At 45.6% G+C, this 16187-nt stretch overlaps 1 protein-coding gene across 1 annotated transcript in view; it reads left to right on the top strand.

The window, feature by feature from the left end:
• LOC134343832 (uncharacterized) overlaps positions 1–16187 on the top strand; it is a 174743-nt gene that overhangs the window by 138896 nt on the left and 19660 nt on the right. The window contains exon 5 of the mRNA XM_063042604.1: positions 10691–10766. Within this exon, the coding sequence (XP_062898674.1) occupies positions 10691–10766 (76 nt within the window). The remainder of the gene's footprint in view (positions 1–10690; positions 10767–16187) is intronic.

Here is a 16187-nt window from a genome sequence, read left to right as displayed (position 1 = left end):
CAGTAAGGCCTCTGACAAGGTCCCGCATGGGAGGTTAGTTAGGAAAATTCAGTTGCTAGGTATACATGGAGAGGTGGTAAATTGGATTAGACATTGGCTCGATGGAAGAAGCCAGAGAGTGGTGGTAGAGAATTGCTTCTCTGAGTGGAGGCCTGTGACTAGTGGTGTGCCACAGGGATCAGTGCTGGGTCCATTGTTATTTGTCATCTATATCAATGATCTGGATGATAATGTAGTAAATTGAATCAGCAAGTTTGCTGATGATACAAAGATTGGAGGTGTAGTAGACAGTGAGGAAGGTTTTCAGAGCCTGCAGAGGGACTTGGACCAGCTGGAAAAATGGGCTGAAAAATGGCAGATGGAGTTTAATACTGACAAGTGTGAGGTATTGCATGTTGGAAGGACAAACCAAGGTAGAACATACAGGGTTAATGGTAAGGCACTGAGGAGTGCAGTGGAACAGAGGGATCTGGGAATACAGATACAAGATTCCCTAAAAGTGGCGTCACAGGTAGATAGGGTCGTAAAGAGAGCTTTTGGTGCATTGGCCTTTATTAATCAAAGTATTGAGTATAAGAGCTGGAATGTTATGATGAGGTTGTACAAGGCATTGGTGAGGCCGAATCTAGAGTATTGTGTTCAGTTTTGGTCACCAAATTACAGGAAGGATATAAATAAGGTTGAAAGAGTGCAGAGAAGGTTTACAAGGATGTTGCCAGGACTTTAAACTCGGTTACAGAGAAAGGTTGAATAGGTTAGGACTTTATTCCCTGGAGCGTAGAAAAATGAAGGGAGATTTGATAGAGGTATATAAAATTATGATGAATATAGATAGAGTGATTGCAAGCAGGCTTTTTCCACTGAGGCAAGGGGAGAAAAAAACCAGAGGACATGGGTTAAGGGTGAGGGGGGAAAAGTTTAAAGGGAACATTAGTGGGGGCTTCTTCACACAGAGAGTGGTGGGAGTATGGAATGAGCTGCTAGACGAGGTGGTAAATGCGGGTTCTTTTTTAACATTTAAGAATAAATTGGACAGATACATGGATGGGAGGTATATGGAGGGATATGGTCCGTGTGCGGGTCAGTGGGACTAGGCAGAAAGTGGTTCGGCACAGCCAAGAAGGGCCAAAGGGCCTGTTTCTGTGCTGTAGTTTCTATGGTATGGTTCTATGGTTCTCTAATATCCCCCTTGAACTTCCCACCCCCCCTTACCTTAAAGCTATGTCCTCTTCTATTGAGCAGTGGTGCCCTGCGGAAGAGGCGCTGGCTATCCACTCTATCTATTCCTCTTATTATCTTGTACACCTCTATCATTTCTCCTGGCATCCTCCTTCTCTCCAAAGAGTAAAGCCCTACCTCCCTTAATCTCTGATCATAATGCATACTCTCTAAACCAGGCAGCATCCTGGTAAATCTCCTCTGCACCCTTTCCGATGTTTCCACATCCTTCCTATGGTGAGGTGACCAGAACTGGACACAGTACTCCAATTGTGGCCTAACCAGAGTTTTATGGAGCTGCATCATTACATCGCGACTCTTAAACTCTATCCCTCGACTTATGAAAGCTAACATCCCATAAGCTTTCTTAACTACCCTATCCACCTGTGAGGCAATTTTCAGGGATCTGTGTACATGTACCCCCAGATCCCTCTGCTCTTCCACGCTACCAAGTATCCTGCCATTTACTTTGTACTCTCCTTGGAGTTTGTCCTTCTGAAGTATACCACCTCACACTTCTCTGGGTTGAACTCCATCTGCCACTTCTCAGCCCACTTCTGCATCGTATCAATGTCTCTCTGCAATCTTTGACAGTCCTCTACACTATCTACAACACCACCAACCTTTGTGTCATCTGCAAACTTGCCAATTATGTATTGCATTGAGTTGCTGCTGCTAAATTAACAAATTTCACATCACATGCCAGTTATAATTGTTACGTACCCCGTAACTGGGTTGCCAAACCAGCAGAAATGGATCACTCAGCTGGAGTCTGGAATACTAGAACTAAGAAAGTTTTATTAAAGAAACAAGCAACACAGTAATCGAAAGGATAATAAATGCAACAGTTCAGCGATTATAAACACACGTGCACAGAATTAAGATAACAGCATCAATCAAGCTCTATCGCTGTCTAGGGGTAAATGACCAAATTTCAAAGTGACTCAAAGTTCAGTCCAGTTTAGTAGTTCAGTTCGCAGTAATCGTTTCCATGGCGATGGACAACGTGGGGGGAGAGAGAGAGAGAGAGGGAACAGGAACAACTGATCATTCAGACACGGCTTCACTCACAGACCGGCGATATGGCTCACAAGCAGCTTTTGGGCAGGTCCTTGGTGATGTCACCTGAGGTCACCGACTGTGACCCCTCCTCCAGATGCGGTCAATCCTCTGCAGTGAACCCGGCACCCAGGCAAGGGCAGACACACACCGGGTTCCCGCTGATCATACCTTTCCACCCTGGCCATTGTCTGATACTTGCCACCGACTCATGAGAGGCGTACCGCTTCCAGGGTCTCGTTACCTCGGGTGGCATATGTCCTGCCTTAGCGAACCTGACCCTTTTTATCCCCCTGCTGGGGTATCGCCTGTCCATCACTTCAAACAGCTCAGGGTTCAAAGGGGGAGCCGCTCCAGACAGCTCTCTACACATCTCCAGGTGCTGTTTCATTGTGTCCCTTATCTCTCTCTTGAAGACAGGTGGCAGACCAACTGCTGATCACACAGGACAGCTAACATCTTATCTATGTGTATTCGTCACATAATAAATCCGATTCTGATTCTGAAATAAAATGAAATAAAATGTTGGGAAATACATGGTGATGCACTTTGGTAGTAGACATAAATGCATGGACTATTTTCTAAACAGGGAAAAAATCCAGGGATCTGAGATGCCCACAGACTTGGGAGTCCTTGTGCAGAACTCCCCAAAGTTAACTTGCAGGTTGAGTTGGTGGTGAGGAAGGCAAATGCAGGTTAGCATTCGTTTCAAGAGGTCTCAAATGCAGGAGCAGAAATGTGATGCTGAGGCTTTAAGCCACTGGTAAGGTCTCACCTTGAGTATTGTGAACAGTTTTGGGCCCCTCATCTTAGAAAAGACGTGCTGGCATTGGAGAGGGCCCAGAGGCAGTTCACAACGATGATTCCAGGAATGAAAGGTTTATCATACGAAGAACATTTGATGGCTCTGGGTCTGTACTCGCTGGAATTCAGAAGGTTGAGCAGGGGGTGGGGGGGGCATGGGGAGATCTCATTGAAACCTTTCGAATGTTGAAAGGCCTAAACAGAGTAGATGTGGAAAGGATGTTTCCCATGGTGGGAGAGTCTAGGACAGGAGGGCACAGCCTCAGGATAGAGGGGTGCCCTTTCAAATCAGATGCAGAGAAGTTTATTTAGCCAAAAGTATTGAATTTGTTGCCACATGCTGCTGTGGAGGCCAGGTCATTGGGTGTATTTAAGGCAGAGATTGATAGGTTCTTTATTGGACATGGCATCAAAGGTTACAGGGAGAAGACTGGGAACTGGGGTTGAGGAGGAGATTTTTTTTAAAAAAAGGATCAGCCATGATAGAAATAAAAAGGAACCTTTCCAGAAGCTTAGCCAGAGCCAGTGAGTCTTTCAAGTCGATGCCTCATTTGAGCCAAAGCCTGACACTCCTACTCTCACTACTGACTTACTCCCAACAATGGCTGCCTTGTTTGCATCTCAACCTGTGCATCTTTGTTTCTAATGTTGGCTTTGACTTCTCTTGTTAGCCACAATTGTGTTATCTTTCCTTTAGAATACTTCTTCCTATTTCTGATGTACACCCTGTGCCTTCTGAATTGCTTCCAGAAATTCCAGCCATTGTTGTTCTGCCATCAACCCTGCCGGTGTTCTTTTCCAATGAATTCTGGCCAACTCCTCTCACAGCTCTGTAATTCCCTTTACTCCACTCCAATACTGATCCATTTGATTTTAGCTCATCCTTCTTAAATTTCAGGGTGAATTCAATCATTATGAGCACTTGCCCCAATTGGGTCATTTACCTTAAGTTCTCTGATCAATTCTGGTCATTGCACAATACCCAGTCCAAAGTAGCTGATCCCCCAGTGGGCTCAACCACAAGCCGCTCCAAAAGACCATCTCATAGGCATTCTAGAAATTTCCCCTCCTAGAATCCAGCGCAAACATGATTTACCTAATCCACCTGCACATTGAAATTCCCCCCCCTCCCCAATGACTATTGTAACACTGCTGTTTTGACATGCATTTTCTAACTCTGGTTGTAATTTGTAGACCATAGCCTTACTACTGTTTGGGGATCTGTATACAACCCCCATTAGGGTCTTTCTACATTTTTTCATTCCTCAGCTCTATCTACAATGATTTAACACCTTCTGACCCCATATCTCCTCTTTCTGATTATTTGATTTCAGTTTTTACCAACAAAGCAACATCGCCCCCCCTTCTGCCCTTCCTGCCTGTCCTTTCAATACACTGTGTATCCTTGGACATTAAGTTCCCAGGTATAAACTTCTTTTAGCCATGATTCAGTGATGCCTACAACAACATACATGTTAATCTGCAACTTGCTACAAGTTCATCTACCTTATATGGTCCCTTAGGCAGTGGAGAAACCTAATGCAGATTGGGAGAATGCTTTTTGAAGCATTTGAGTTCTGCTGTATAGGCACCTATAAACTTCCAGATCCCAATCACTGTAATTCTCCAGAAGCACACAACAAAACTGGACCAACTCAGTGAGTCAGACAGAATCTAAGGAACAGACAAAATGCTGCAGGAACTCAGCAATGAGGGAGTATCTATGGTGGGTAATGAACAGTTGACTGAGCCAAGACCCTTCATCACGACTGAAATTTTCTCTTTCCCTTTCACACATTGTGGTGCGTTGGGCGCCATTTTAGTGTTTCCATAACACTTGACTATCTTTTACAAGGTCAAGTTGCTGGCTCAATGCTCAACCCTCAACCCAGCATGGGTGGATAGTGTACAAGGAACCTACTGGATTTGAACCTGGGACCCATTCACTTCAAAGTCCAGTTCTAATGCTACTGTGCCAGCCAGTGGTATAATCAGGACAGAAATGTTGGCTGTTTATTTATCTCCATACTGTAGATGCTGTCTGGCCTGCAGAGTTCCTCCAGCATTTTGAGTGTGTTGCCCTAGGTTTCCAGCTTCTACAGAAACTATTGTGTTTATCCAAGGAAGGAAGTGGACAGCTGGAGTTTCAGGGCAAGACCCTTCATCTGGACATTGTCAATCTCACTTCTCTTTTGATTTATCTGTCTGTGGCCTCCTGCAATTTAAAGTGGAAATGAATTGCACATTCTGCCTGGTCCTATTGCAGCTTTCTAGGAAGAATGAGATAACACTTAGTTATCTTGTTTTAAGCACTGGATCCTTTTCCTTAGCTATCTCTTTGTTTCCATAAATTTAGCAACCAGGTTTGTCAAATGGTTATCGCCACAATAATGCACCCCTGCCCTACTCAAGTAATTCTCCATCCCTCCCTACCCAACTCTGAACCAGCTTGCTTCCCCCCACCCCCCCACCTTTCCCAGTTCTGACCGTCAGGACACTGAAGCAGGGACCCAATTACAGACCAGGTACTGTGCACACTGTGATATTTACCAAGTAGCAAATCCAGGGGGAAACAAAGTCGGCATCAATGTTCAGACAGAGATCAAAAATTCCAGAGAAATCCAAAAACCAGAATCGGGAAACAGGCAGAGTCGATATTCGGACATACAGAGTTTAGATAGGAATGCTGGAAAGGCTCAGGAAAATTCACTAACACAATCTGACAACAAACAGCTGAAAACACAGGACTGAAATACACTGACAATAAACAGAGAGGCAGATAATAGGTGGAGCACAATGAGACACAAGTGGCAGGTAAACAGGTAATAATGAGAAACAGGTGAGAGACAGAGTACTCGGTAATACAGGGGCTGGAGTAGAGCAGGAGCAGGGACAGGAACACAGGGGGCATTAAAACAAACAAGAGCACATGGCAATACAAAACCACAGACTGATAGCTAGGGGGAAAATACACAAAAAGACCGTTCAATTGGAGGTACTGACAGTACTCCTCCCCTCTACGGACACCTGCTGACATCATGGCAGGTAGAACTGGGTGCTGGCGATGAAAGTTCCTGATGAGAGAGGGGTGGAGGATGTTACAGGCGGGGATCCAGCACCTCTCCTCAGGACCGTAGCCCTCTCAGTCCACAGGGTACTGGAGGCCACGGCCCCGGTGACAAACGTTCAGCAGTCGACACACCGTAAAGGCCTCTGACCCATTGATGAGCTGTGGGGAAGGGGGGATTTGGGGACAGGACACAGGGTGTGGCTCATGAAAGGCTTGATGCGGGACACATGGAAAGTGGGATGAATGTGGCAGAGAGTGGAGGGGAGCTTGAGACGGATGGCAGCAGGGCTGATGACTTTAGCAATGGGGAAGGGGGGGCAAGCTTGCAGGAATCCACCCTGAGGGGCAGGTCTCGGGTTGAAAGCCACACACACTGTCCCTGGCGGTAATTTGGGACCTTGGAGTGATGGCGGTCAGCTTGATGCTCGATCCTAGCAGAGGCACGGAGAAGGGCAGAGCAAGTGCGCCTCCACGTCCGCTGACAACGGCGGATGGAACGCCAACCTCCTCCTCCTGGGCAGGAAACAGTGGAGGTTGGTAGCCAAGGCAGTATTCAAACGGGGACAGACCGGTGGATGAGGACAGATGAGAGTTGATGGCGTACTTGGCCCAGGGTTGCTGCTGATTCCACACGGAGGGGTTCTGGGAGACCAGGCACCGCAATACTGTCTCTAGCTGTTGGTTGGCCCGCTCAGTCTGGCCATTGGTCTGTGGGTGCAATCCTGAAGACAGACTCACGGAGGCACCCAGAAGATTACAGAATGCCCTCCAGAAGCTGGATGTGAATTGAGAGCCCCTGTCTGACACAACATCTACAGGTAAACCATGTAATTTAAAAACATGCAGTACTAGTAATTTGGCTGTTTCTTTGGCCAAGGGGAGTTTAGGTGAAGGAATGAAGTGAACAGACTTGGAGAAGCGATCAACTACTGTGAGAATGGTGGTATTAGCATCTGATGGGGGAAGACCGGTGACAAAATCCAGGGCAATGTGGGACCAGGGACTCTTGGGGATAGACAAAGGTTGTAACAGACCATCAGGTGACCGGTTAGAGTTCTTTCCTTGAGCACAGACCAAGCAGGCTGAGATGAAGTTGTGGATGTCATCTCCCATGGAGGGCCACCAGAACCGCCAACTGATGAAGGCCTGAGTATGCTTGGTTCCAGGGTGACAGGATAACTGGAAGGAATGACCCCACTGCAATACCTGTGAGCGGACTGAGCTGGGAACATAAACACGGTTAGTGGGGTATTGACCGGGGGCTGCCTCGCTCTGTTGAGCAGCTTGCACAATGGATTCAATGCCCCATTGCACTGTATCCACGAGACAGTGAGCAGGGAAGATGACATCGCATACCTCAGGGGTCTCAGAGGAGGGAAATCTTTGGGAGAGGGCATCAGGTTTTCCATTCTTGGAACTGGGGCGGAAGGACAGAGTAAAATTGAATCTTGAGAAAACAGGGACCAACGAGCTTGATGGGAGTTGAGACGCTTGGCAATACGGATATATTCCAGATTCTTGTGATCAGTCCAGACTAAGAATGGCACCTTGGCTCCCTCCAGCCAATGCCTCCACTCCTCCAGAGCTAGCTTCACAGCCAGCAGCTCTGGGTTTCCAACATCGTAATTCTGCTAGTGGAGTGAGGTGATGAGAGAAGGTGGTACAGGGATGTACCTTCTCATCCTTGTCCGAGCGCTGAGAGAGAACAGTTCCTACGCCAATGTCAGACACATCCACCTCCACAGTGAACTGCCGGTCGGTGTCGGGTTGAATCAGGATGGGAGCAGAGGTGAAACGTTCCTTCAGGTCAGAGAGTGCTTTTTCAGAGCAGGGGGCCAGGAGAATCTGACAGCCGATGAGGTAAGAGCAGTGAGTGGTGCAGCCAGTGTACTGTAATTTCTGATGAAGCGGTGATAAAAGTTAGCGAAGCCCAAGAGGTGTTGCAACTCCCGATGAGTCAAAGGTTGGGGCCATTTGACCACCACCTTAACCTTCTGCTGGTCCATCTGAATGGAACCGCTGGTCCATCTGAATGGTACCGCCTACATACCCCAGGAAGGAGACCGTATTGCAATGAAACTCATTTCTCAGCCTTCACAAAGAGCTGGCCACAGTACAGACAGGAGCGGGTGCTGATTCACCTTTGTCTTTCAGTCGGTGTCAGGCAGGTACGGTTAATGTGCATAGCCTTGGGCTCTGGAACGGGAGTTGTAGATTGGGGCAAACAGCAGGGCAATGTAGACTGATGAGGAGCTTGGAGATCACCAGTGCCCCCAGGGGCCCTCTGGAACCCCTCTCTCTGCAGCACTGCTGAAGGCGAACATCAATACGGATGGCCAAATCCACCAGGGCTACAAAGGTGGCAGGAAGGTCCTGGGTGACCAGCTCATCTTTGATGTCTTCTGAGAGGCCGTTCAGGAAGGTGTCGTACTGTGCCTTCGAGCTCCAGCCGCTGGAGGTGGCTAGGATCCGGAACTCTATGGTGTAATCTGACACAGATCTGCGCCCCTGGTGCGTGTGCAGCATTTCACGGGCAGCATCTCTCTCATGTTTGGAGCAATCAAACACTTTTCTCATCTCCTCAGAAAATAACTAAAAACTAATGCAGAAAGGTGAACCTGCCTCCCAGAAGGCTGTTCCCCATTCTCTCACCCAACCGGACAGTTCAGTGATGACGTAGGTCACCTTGGCTCAATCAGTCAAAAATGTTGTTGGTTGCAGTTCAAAAATGAGGGTGCACTGGGAAAGAAAAGAGCAGCAGGTACCAGGCTCACCTGAGCACTTTTCTGGAGGAGGCAGACAGATCTCTCGGACTGGAGGAGTGAGGGAGGGGCAGAAGATGCAGTCCTGACGAAGGGTTCCGGCCTGAAACATTGACATCATTTCCACGGATGCTGCCCGACCTGCTGAGTTCCTCCAGCGTGTTGTGAGTGTTGCTTTGACCCCAGCATCTGCAGAGTATTTAGTGTTTATGAGTTGCAGAATGTTGATGAGCGCTCTGGGACAGCTGGAGTGACTGAGTCTGGGCCACAAGATCGGCTACATTGGCAGAAAGCGACTCCATTGCCCTGAACACAGAGTCCAGCTGATTCTGGTGTCTCCCCAGCATCACTCCCTGTTGTTCCAGGACAGCTCTCAGACAACCGGGGTCTGCTAGATCCATTCTGGCCAGATTGTACTGTCAGGACACTGAAGCAGGGACCCAATCACAGACCGAGTACTGTGCGCACAGTGATACTTACTTAGTAGCAAATCAAAGTCAGCATCAACATTCAGTTAGAGATCAAAAATTCCAGAGAAATCCAAAAACCAGAATCGGGAAACAGACAGAGTCAATATTCAGACAGACAGAGTGTGATAAACTATATATATATATACACATTGTAACTGGGTTACCTGTCTGGACACACCCCTCTGCTGACTGCCCCTGTGGCTGCTTCCACAGATCCCTGAATAAAGGCAATTTTGCCCTGCTCCTCCTCCCCAGACCAGGGGCAGACACTCAGCATGGAGGTCATATTGTACTGCGAATAAAAGCCTTTCAGTATTTACCCTACTTCAGTCTTTTGGAATTATTGAAGGTGCTTCACAGAGTTCAGATACAAATGCTGGAAAGGCCCAGGAAAACTCACTGGCACAACCTGGCATCAAACAGGTGAAAACACAGGACTGAAATACACTGATGATAGGTGAAGCACAATGAGACACAAGTGGCAGGTAAACAGGTAATAATGAGAAACAGGTGAGAGACAGAGTACTCGGTAATACAGGGGCTGGAGTAGAACAGGAGCAGGGACAGGAGCACAAGGGGCATGAAAACAAACAAGAGCACATGGCAATACAAAACCACAGACTGACAGCTAGGGGGAAACACACAAAAAGACAGAGTTCAGCTGGAGGTACTGACACTAACAGATTTCTCAATCTGAAAATCTAACACCGTCACCCTCCACAGCCACTGCCTGATCTGCTGAGTGTTTGTAGCATCGCCAATAATAAAAGTTAATAAAATAACTGGGCCCAAAACACATGAATACTTATGACTCAAACATACTTTATTTTATTTGTGTACAAGGAGAACAGCCCGGACCCTGTCACCACATTGTTCTGAACTCTGAACAGAGAAATGCCATTTTTATGCAGAACTGAGTTGCAGTAACAGATATTGACCATTGGTAAACTGCAAGGTAAATTGCCTTTCACAATACACATTTAGTAATGCAATAGAAACTGTACACTGACAACTGATGATATTTTGAAGTTAGTAAAGCAATTGTCCATTAGTTGGTGAGTGTCCCTCACATTTCTCATCTCCAGACCCCTGGTGTGCAAAGGAAAGCTATGTTCTTCAAGGACCTTTCCTGCCTGGCCTGTCTGCTCTCCATCTGCACTCTATCCTTACTTGGGTATAATGTTAACCCTTACCTTACTTCCACAACTGCAGTATGTTTTGTTGGTATTTTGGGTGAGATTGTGTGGTTATTTATAGGATACTTGCAGTAATGCTATATATTAAATGAAAATGTATCTGTTTTTCAGCAAATACAGGCCCCAGCTGGAACAACACAATGACAATTTTTCTCTCTCCACCATTGCTGAAGGATCCCAGGCAAACGTAAGAACATTATGCAGCACTTGATCATTTCTGTTACCTCATGCTTCCTATGATGGTATTGCATGCCAGGTAATCTCTATACACCGCTTCATCCATCATTATGCACCACCTCATCACTTCTGTTGCATGTGAGGTCATCGCTACCTGAGTGTTTCTAGACGTCTGTAGGGAACCTTTTTAGAAACATAGAAACATAGAAAATAGGTGCAGGAGTAGGCCATTCGGCCCTTCGAGCCTGCACCGCCATTTATTATGATCATGGCTGATCATCCAACTCAGAACCCAGCCTTCCCTCCATACCCCCTGACCCCTGTAGCCACAAGGGCCATATCTAACTTCCTTTTAAACATAGCTAATGAACTGGCCTCAACAGTTTGCTGTGGCAGAGAATTCCACAGATTCACCACTCTCTGTGTGAAGAAGTTTTTCCTAACCTCGGTCCTAAAAGGCTTCCCCTCTATCCTCAAACTGTGACCCCTCGTTCTAGACCTCCCCAACATCGGGAACAATCTTCCTGCATCTAGCCTGTCCAATCCCTTTAGGATCTTATACGTTTCAATCAGATCCCCCCTCAATCTTCTAAATTCCAACGAGTACAAGCCCAGTTCATCCAGTCTTTCTTCATATGAAAGACCTGCCATCCCAGGAATCAATCTGGTGAACCTTCTTTGTACTCCCTCTATGGCAAAGATGTCTTTCCTCAGATTAGGGGACCAAAACTGCACACAATACTCCAGGTGTGGTCTCACCAAGGCCTTGTACAACTGCAGTAGTACCTCCCTGCTCCTGTACTCGAATCCTCTCGCTATAAATGCCAGCATACCGTTCGCCTTTTTCACCGCCTGCTGTACCTGCATGCCCACTTTCAATGACTGGTGTATAATGACACCCAGGTCTCGTTGCACCTCCCCTTTTCCTAATCGGCCACCATTCAGATAATAATCTGTTTTCCTATTTTTGCCACCAAAGTGGATAACTTCACATTTATCCACATTAAATTGCATCTGCCATGAGTTTGCCCACTCACCCAACCTATCCAAGTCACCCTGCATCCTCTTAGCATCCTCCTCACTGCTAACACTGCCACCCAGCTTCGTGTCATCCGCAAACTTGGAGATGCTGCATTTAATTCCCTCATCCAAGTCATTAATATATATTGTAAACAACTGGGGTCCCAGCACTGAGCCTTGCGGTACCCCACTAGTCACCGCCTGCCATTCTGAAAAGGTCCCGTTTATTCCCACTCTTTGCTTCCTGTCTGCTAACCAATTCTCCACCCACACCAATACCTTACCCCCAATACCGTGTGCTTTAAGTTTGCACACTAATCTCCTATGTGGGACCTTGTCAAAAGCCTTTTGAAAATCCAAATATACCACATCCACTGGTTCTCCCCTATCCACTCTACTAGTTACATCCTCAAAAAATTCTATGAGATTCGTCAGACATGATTTTCCTTTCACAAATCCATGCTGACTTTGTCCGATCATTTCACCGCTTTCCAAATGTGCTGTTATCACATCCTTGATAACTGACTCCAGCAGTTTCCCCACCACCGACGTTAGGCTAACCGGCCTATAATTCCCCGGTTTCTCTCTCCCTCCTTTTTTAAAAAGTGGGGTTACATTAGCCACCCTCCAATCCTCAGGAACTAGTCCAGAATCTAACGAGTTTTGAAAAATTATCACTAATGCATCCACTATTTCTTGGGCCACTTCCTTAAGCACTCTGGGATGCAGACCATCTGGCCCTGGGGATTTATCTGCCTTCAATCCCTTCAATTTACCTAACACCACTTCCCTACTAACATGTATTTCGCTCAGTTCCTCCATCTCACTGGACCCTCTGTCCCTTACTATTTCTGGAAGATTATTTATGTCCTCCTTAGTGAAGACAGAACCAAAGTAATTATTCAATTGGTCTGCCATGTCCTTGCTCCCCATAATCAATTCACCTGTTTCTGTTTGCAGGGGACCTACATTTGTCTTTATCAGTCTTTTCCTTTTTACATATCTATAAAAGCTTTTACAGTCCGTTTTTATGTTCTCTGCCAGTTTTCTCTCATAATCTTTTTTCCCCTTCCTAATTAAGCCCTTTGTCCTCCTCTGCTGAACTCTGAATTTCTCCCAGTCCTCAGGTGGGCCACTTTCTCTGGCTAATTTGTATGCTACTTCTTTGGAATTGATACTATCCCTAATTTCTCTTGTCAGCCACGGGTGCACTTGAACATGTTTAGAAATTTCAGAACTTTGGGGAAAAGAATCTTGCTAAAGTAGTAGGAGATCTTTCTCATAAATGATGATCAGATTGTGGGATTCATTAACACAATGTTTGGCTGCGTAAACAGTCTTAGTGAAGTGAAAAGACCATTAAGACATGGGACCAGTATTAGGCTATTCAGCCCATTGAGTCTGCTCTGCCATTCTATCATGGCTGATTTATTATCCCTCTCAACCCCATTTGCTGCCTTCTCCCCGTGACTAGTCAAGAACATATCAACCACTTGCAATAATTCTACAGGTTCATCTCCTTTGCTTAAAGAAATTCATCTTTATTCTGAGACTGTGCCTGTGGTCCTTGACTCCCCCACTATAGGAAACTTCCTCTCCACGTCCACTCTATCTACACCTTTCAATGTTCGCTAGGTTTCAATGAGATCATACGTTCATTATTCTAAACTCCAGCAAGTACAGGCCCAGAACCATCAAATGCTTCCCGTATGTTAACTCTTTCATTCCCAGGAAAATTCTGGTAAACCTCCTCTGGACCCTCTCCAATGTCAGCAGATCACTTCTTAGGTAAGGGGCCCAGAACTGCTCACCATATTCCAAATGCAACCTTAGAATGTTTTCATCATCTACATTTACTTCAGCAATAGACTGATGACAATTAGAACTTCCAAATATGTCCAGTTTCATTGGAAACTAAGACCATAGGACCATATGGCATAGGAGTAGAATTGGACCATTGACTGTGCTCTGACATTTGATCATGGCTGATTTATTTTCCCTCACATCCCCATTCTCCTTCCTTCTCCACATAATAATTATTTTTATTTGTTCCACGGATATGGATATCACTGACAAGGTCAGGATTAGTATTTATCACTACATGCCCTAAGATGTTGGTGGTGGTGAGCCATAATGATACAACTGAAAGGCTTGAAAGAGGGAAGTCTTTGGTGTGGGACCAGACACATATAAATCAGATCACAAGATCACAAGACAAAGGAGCAGAATTAGGCCATTCGGCCCATCGAGTCTGCTCCACAGCTCCCCCATGAGCTAAACTATTCACCCATCTAGTTCCAATTTCCGGCTTTTTCCCCATATCCCTTGATACCCTGACTAATTAGATACCTGTCAATCTCCTCCTTAAACACCCTCAATGATCGGGCCTCCACAGCTGTATGTGGCAACGAATTCCACAAATCCACGACCCTCTGGCTAAAAAAATTTCTCCTCATCTCCGTTTTAACTGGGTACCCTCTAATTCTAAGACTATGGCCTCTCGTCCTGGACTCACCCACTAAGGGAAACAACCTTTCCACATCTACTCTGTCCAACCCTTTCAACATTCGAAATGTTTCTATGAGATCCCCTCTCATTCTTCTATACTCTAATGAATACAATCCAAGAGCCGACAGATGCTCCACATATGTTAGCCCCTGCATTCCAGGAATCATCCTCGTAAATCTTCTCTGAACTCTCTCCAACATCAGTATATCCTTTCTAAGATAGGGGGCCTAAAACTGCACGCAGTATTCCAAATGAGGTCTCACTAATGCCCCATAGAGCCTCATCAACACCTCCGTACTCTTACACACTATTCCTCTTGAAATGAATGCCAACATAGCATTCGCTTTCCTTACCACCGATCCAACTTGGTGGTTATCCTTTAGGGTATCCTGCATGAGGACCCCCAAGTCCCTCTGCACTTCCGATTTTTGAATTTTCTCCCCATCTAAATAATAATCTGCCTGATTATTTCTTCTTCCAAAATGTACAACCGTACATTTGTCAACGTTGTATCTCATCTGCCATTTCTTTGCCCACTCTCCTAAACTGACTAGGTCTCTCTGCAACCTTTCCATTTCTTCAACATTTCCTGCTCCTCCACCTATCTTGGTGTCATTCGCAAACTTGGCCACAAAACCATTTAATCCATAATCCAAATTATCGATATACATCGTAAAAAGAAGCGGCCCCAACACCGACCTCTGCGGAACATCACTAGTAACCGGCAACCAATCAAAATAGGATCCCTTTATTCCCACCCTTTGCTTTCTGGCTATCAGCCAGTGCTCCACCCATTTCAATATCTTTCCTATAATTCCATGGGCTCTCATCTTATTAAGCAGCCTCATATGCAGCACCTTATCAAAGGCCTTTTGAAAATCCAAATACACAACAGCCACAGCCTCTCCCTTGTCAATCTTATTCGAGATTACCTCAAAAAATTCCAATAGGTTGGTGAGGCAGGATCTTCCCTTCATGAAACCATGCTGGCTTCAGTCTATCCTGTCATGCACCTCGAGGTATTTCATAATCTCGTCCTTGAGGATTGACTCCAATATCTTTCCAACTACCGATGTCAGACTAATAGGTCTGTAATTTCTTTTTGCTGCCTCCTTCCTTTCTTAAATAACAGAACTACATTTGCGACCTTCCAGTCCTCCGGAACCATGCCATAGTCTATTGATTCCTGGAAGATCATTTCCAGTGCTTCCACAATCTCCAAAGCCACCTCCTTCAGAACCCTTGGGTGCACCTCATCCGGACCAGGAGACTTATCTATTCCTAGTCCACTTAGCTTCCCAAGCACTTTCTCTCTAGTAATCTTGACTGTACCTAATTCTATTCCCTGATACCACTGGCTATCAGGTATATTGCTCATGTCTTCCACTGTGAAGACTGATGCCAAATACTCATTCAGTTCCTCCACCCTCTCTTTGTATTCCATTATAATTTCTCCAGCATCATTTTCAATCGGTCCCGTATCTACCCTTGTCACTCTTTTACTCTTCATATATTTAAAAAAACTCTTAGTATCCTTTTTTATGTTAATCGCCAACTTCCTTTCATAATTCATCTTTTCTTTCCTAATGACTTTCTTACTTTCCTTCTGTAAGTTTTTAAAGGTCTTCCAGTCCTCATTTTTCCCACTAATTTTTACTTCCTTGTACGCAGTTTCTTTTGCTTTTATTTTTGCCTTAACCTCTCTCATTAGCCACATTTGTGCCATTTTTCCATTCATGATTTTCTTTTTTCTTGGAATATATTTTTCCTGCATCTTCCTTATTTCTTGTAGGAATTTCATCCAACTCTGCTCTGCCGTCCCTCCATTTAGCTTACTTTTCCAATCGACTTGGCCAGTTCCTCTCTCTTACCACTGTAATTTCCCCTGTTACACTGAAATATT

The sequence above is a fragment of the Mobula hypostoma genome, chromosome 1 (assembly GCF_963921235.1).
Source record: "Mobula hypostoma chromosome 1, sMobHyp1.1, whole genome shotgun sequence".
Classification (NCBI taxonomy): Eukaryota; Metazoa; Chordata; class Chondrichthyes; order Myliobatiformes; family Myliobatidae; genus Mobula; species Mobula hypostoma.
The sequence above is the reverse complement of the archived record's forward strand: the minus strand, read 5'-3'. Positions and strand labels throughout refer to the sequence as shown.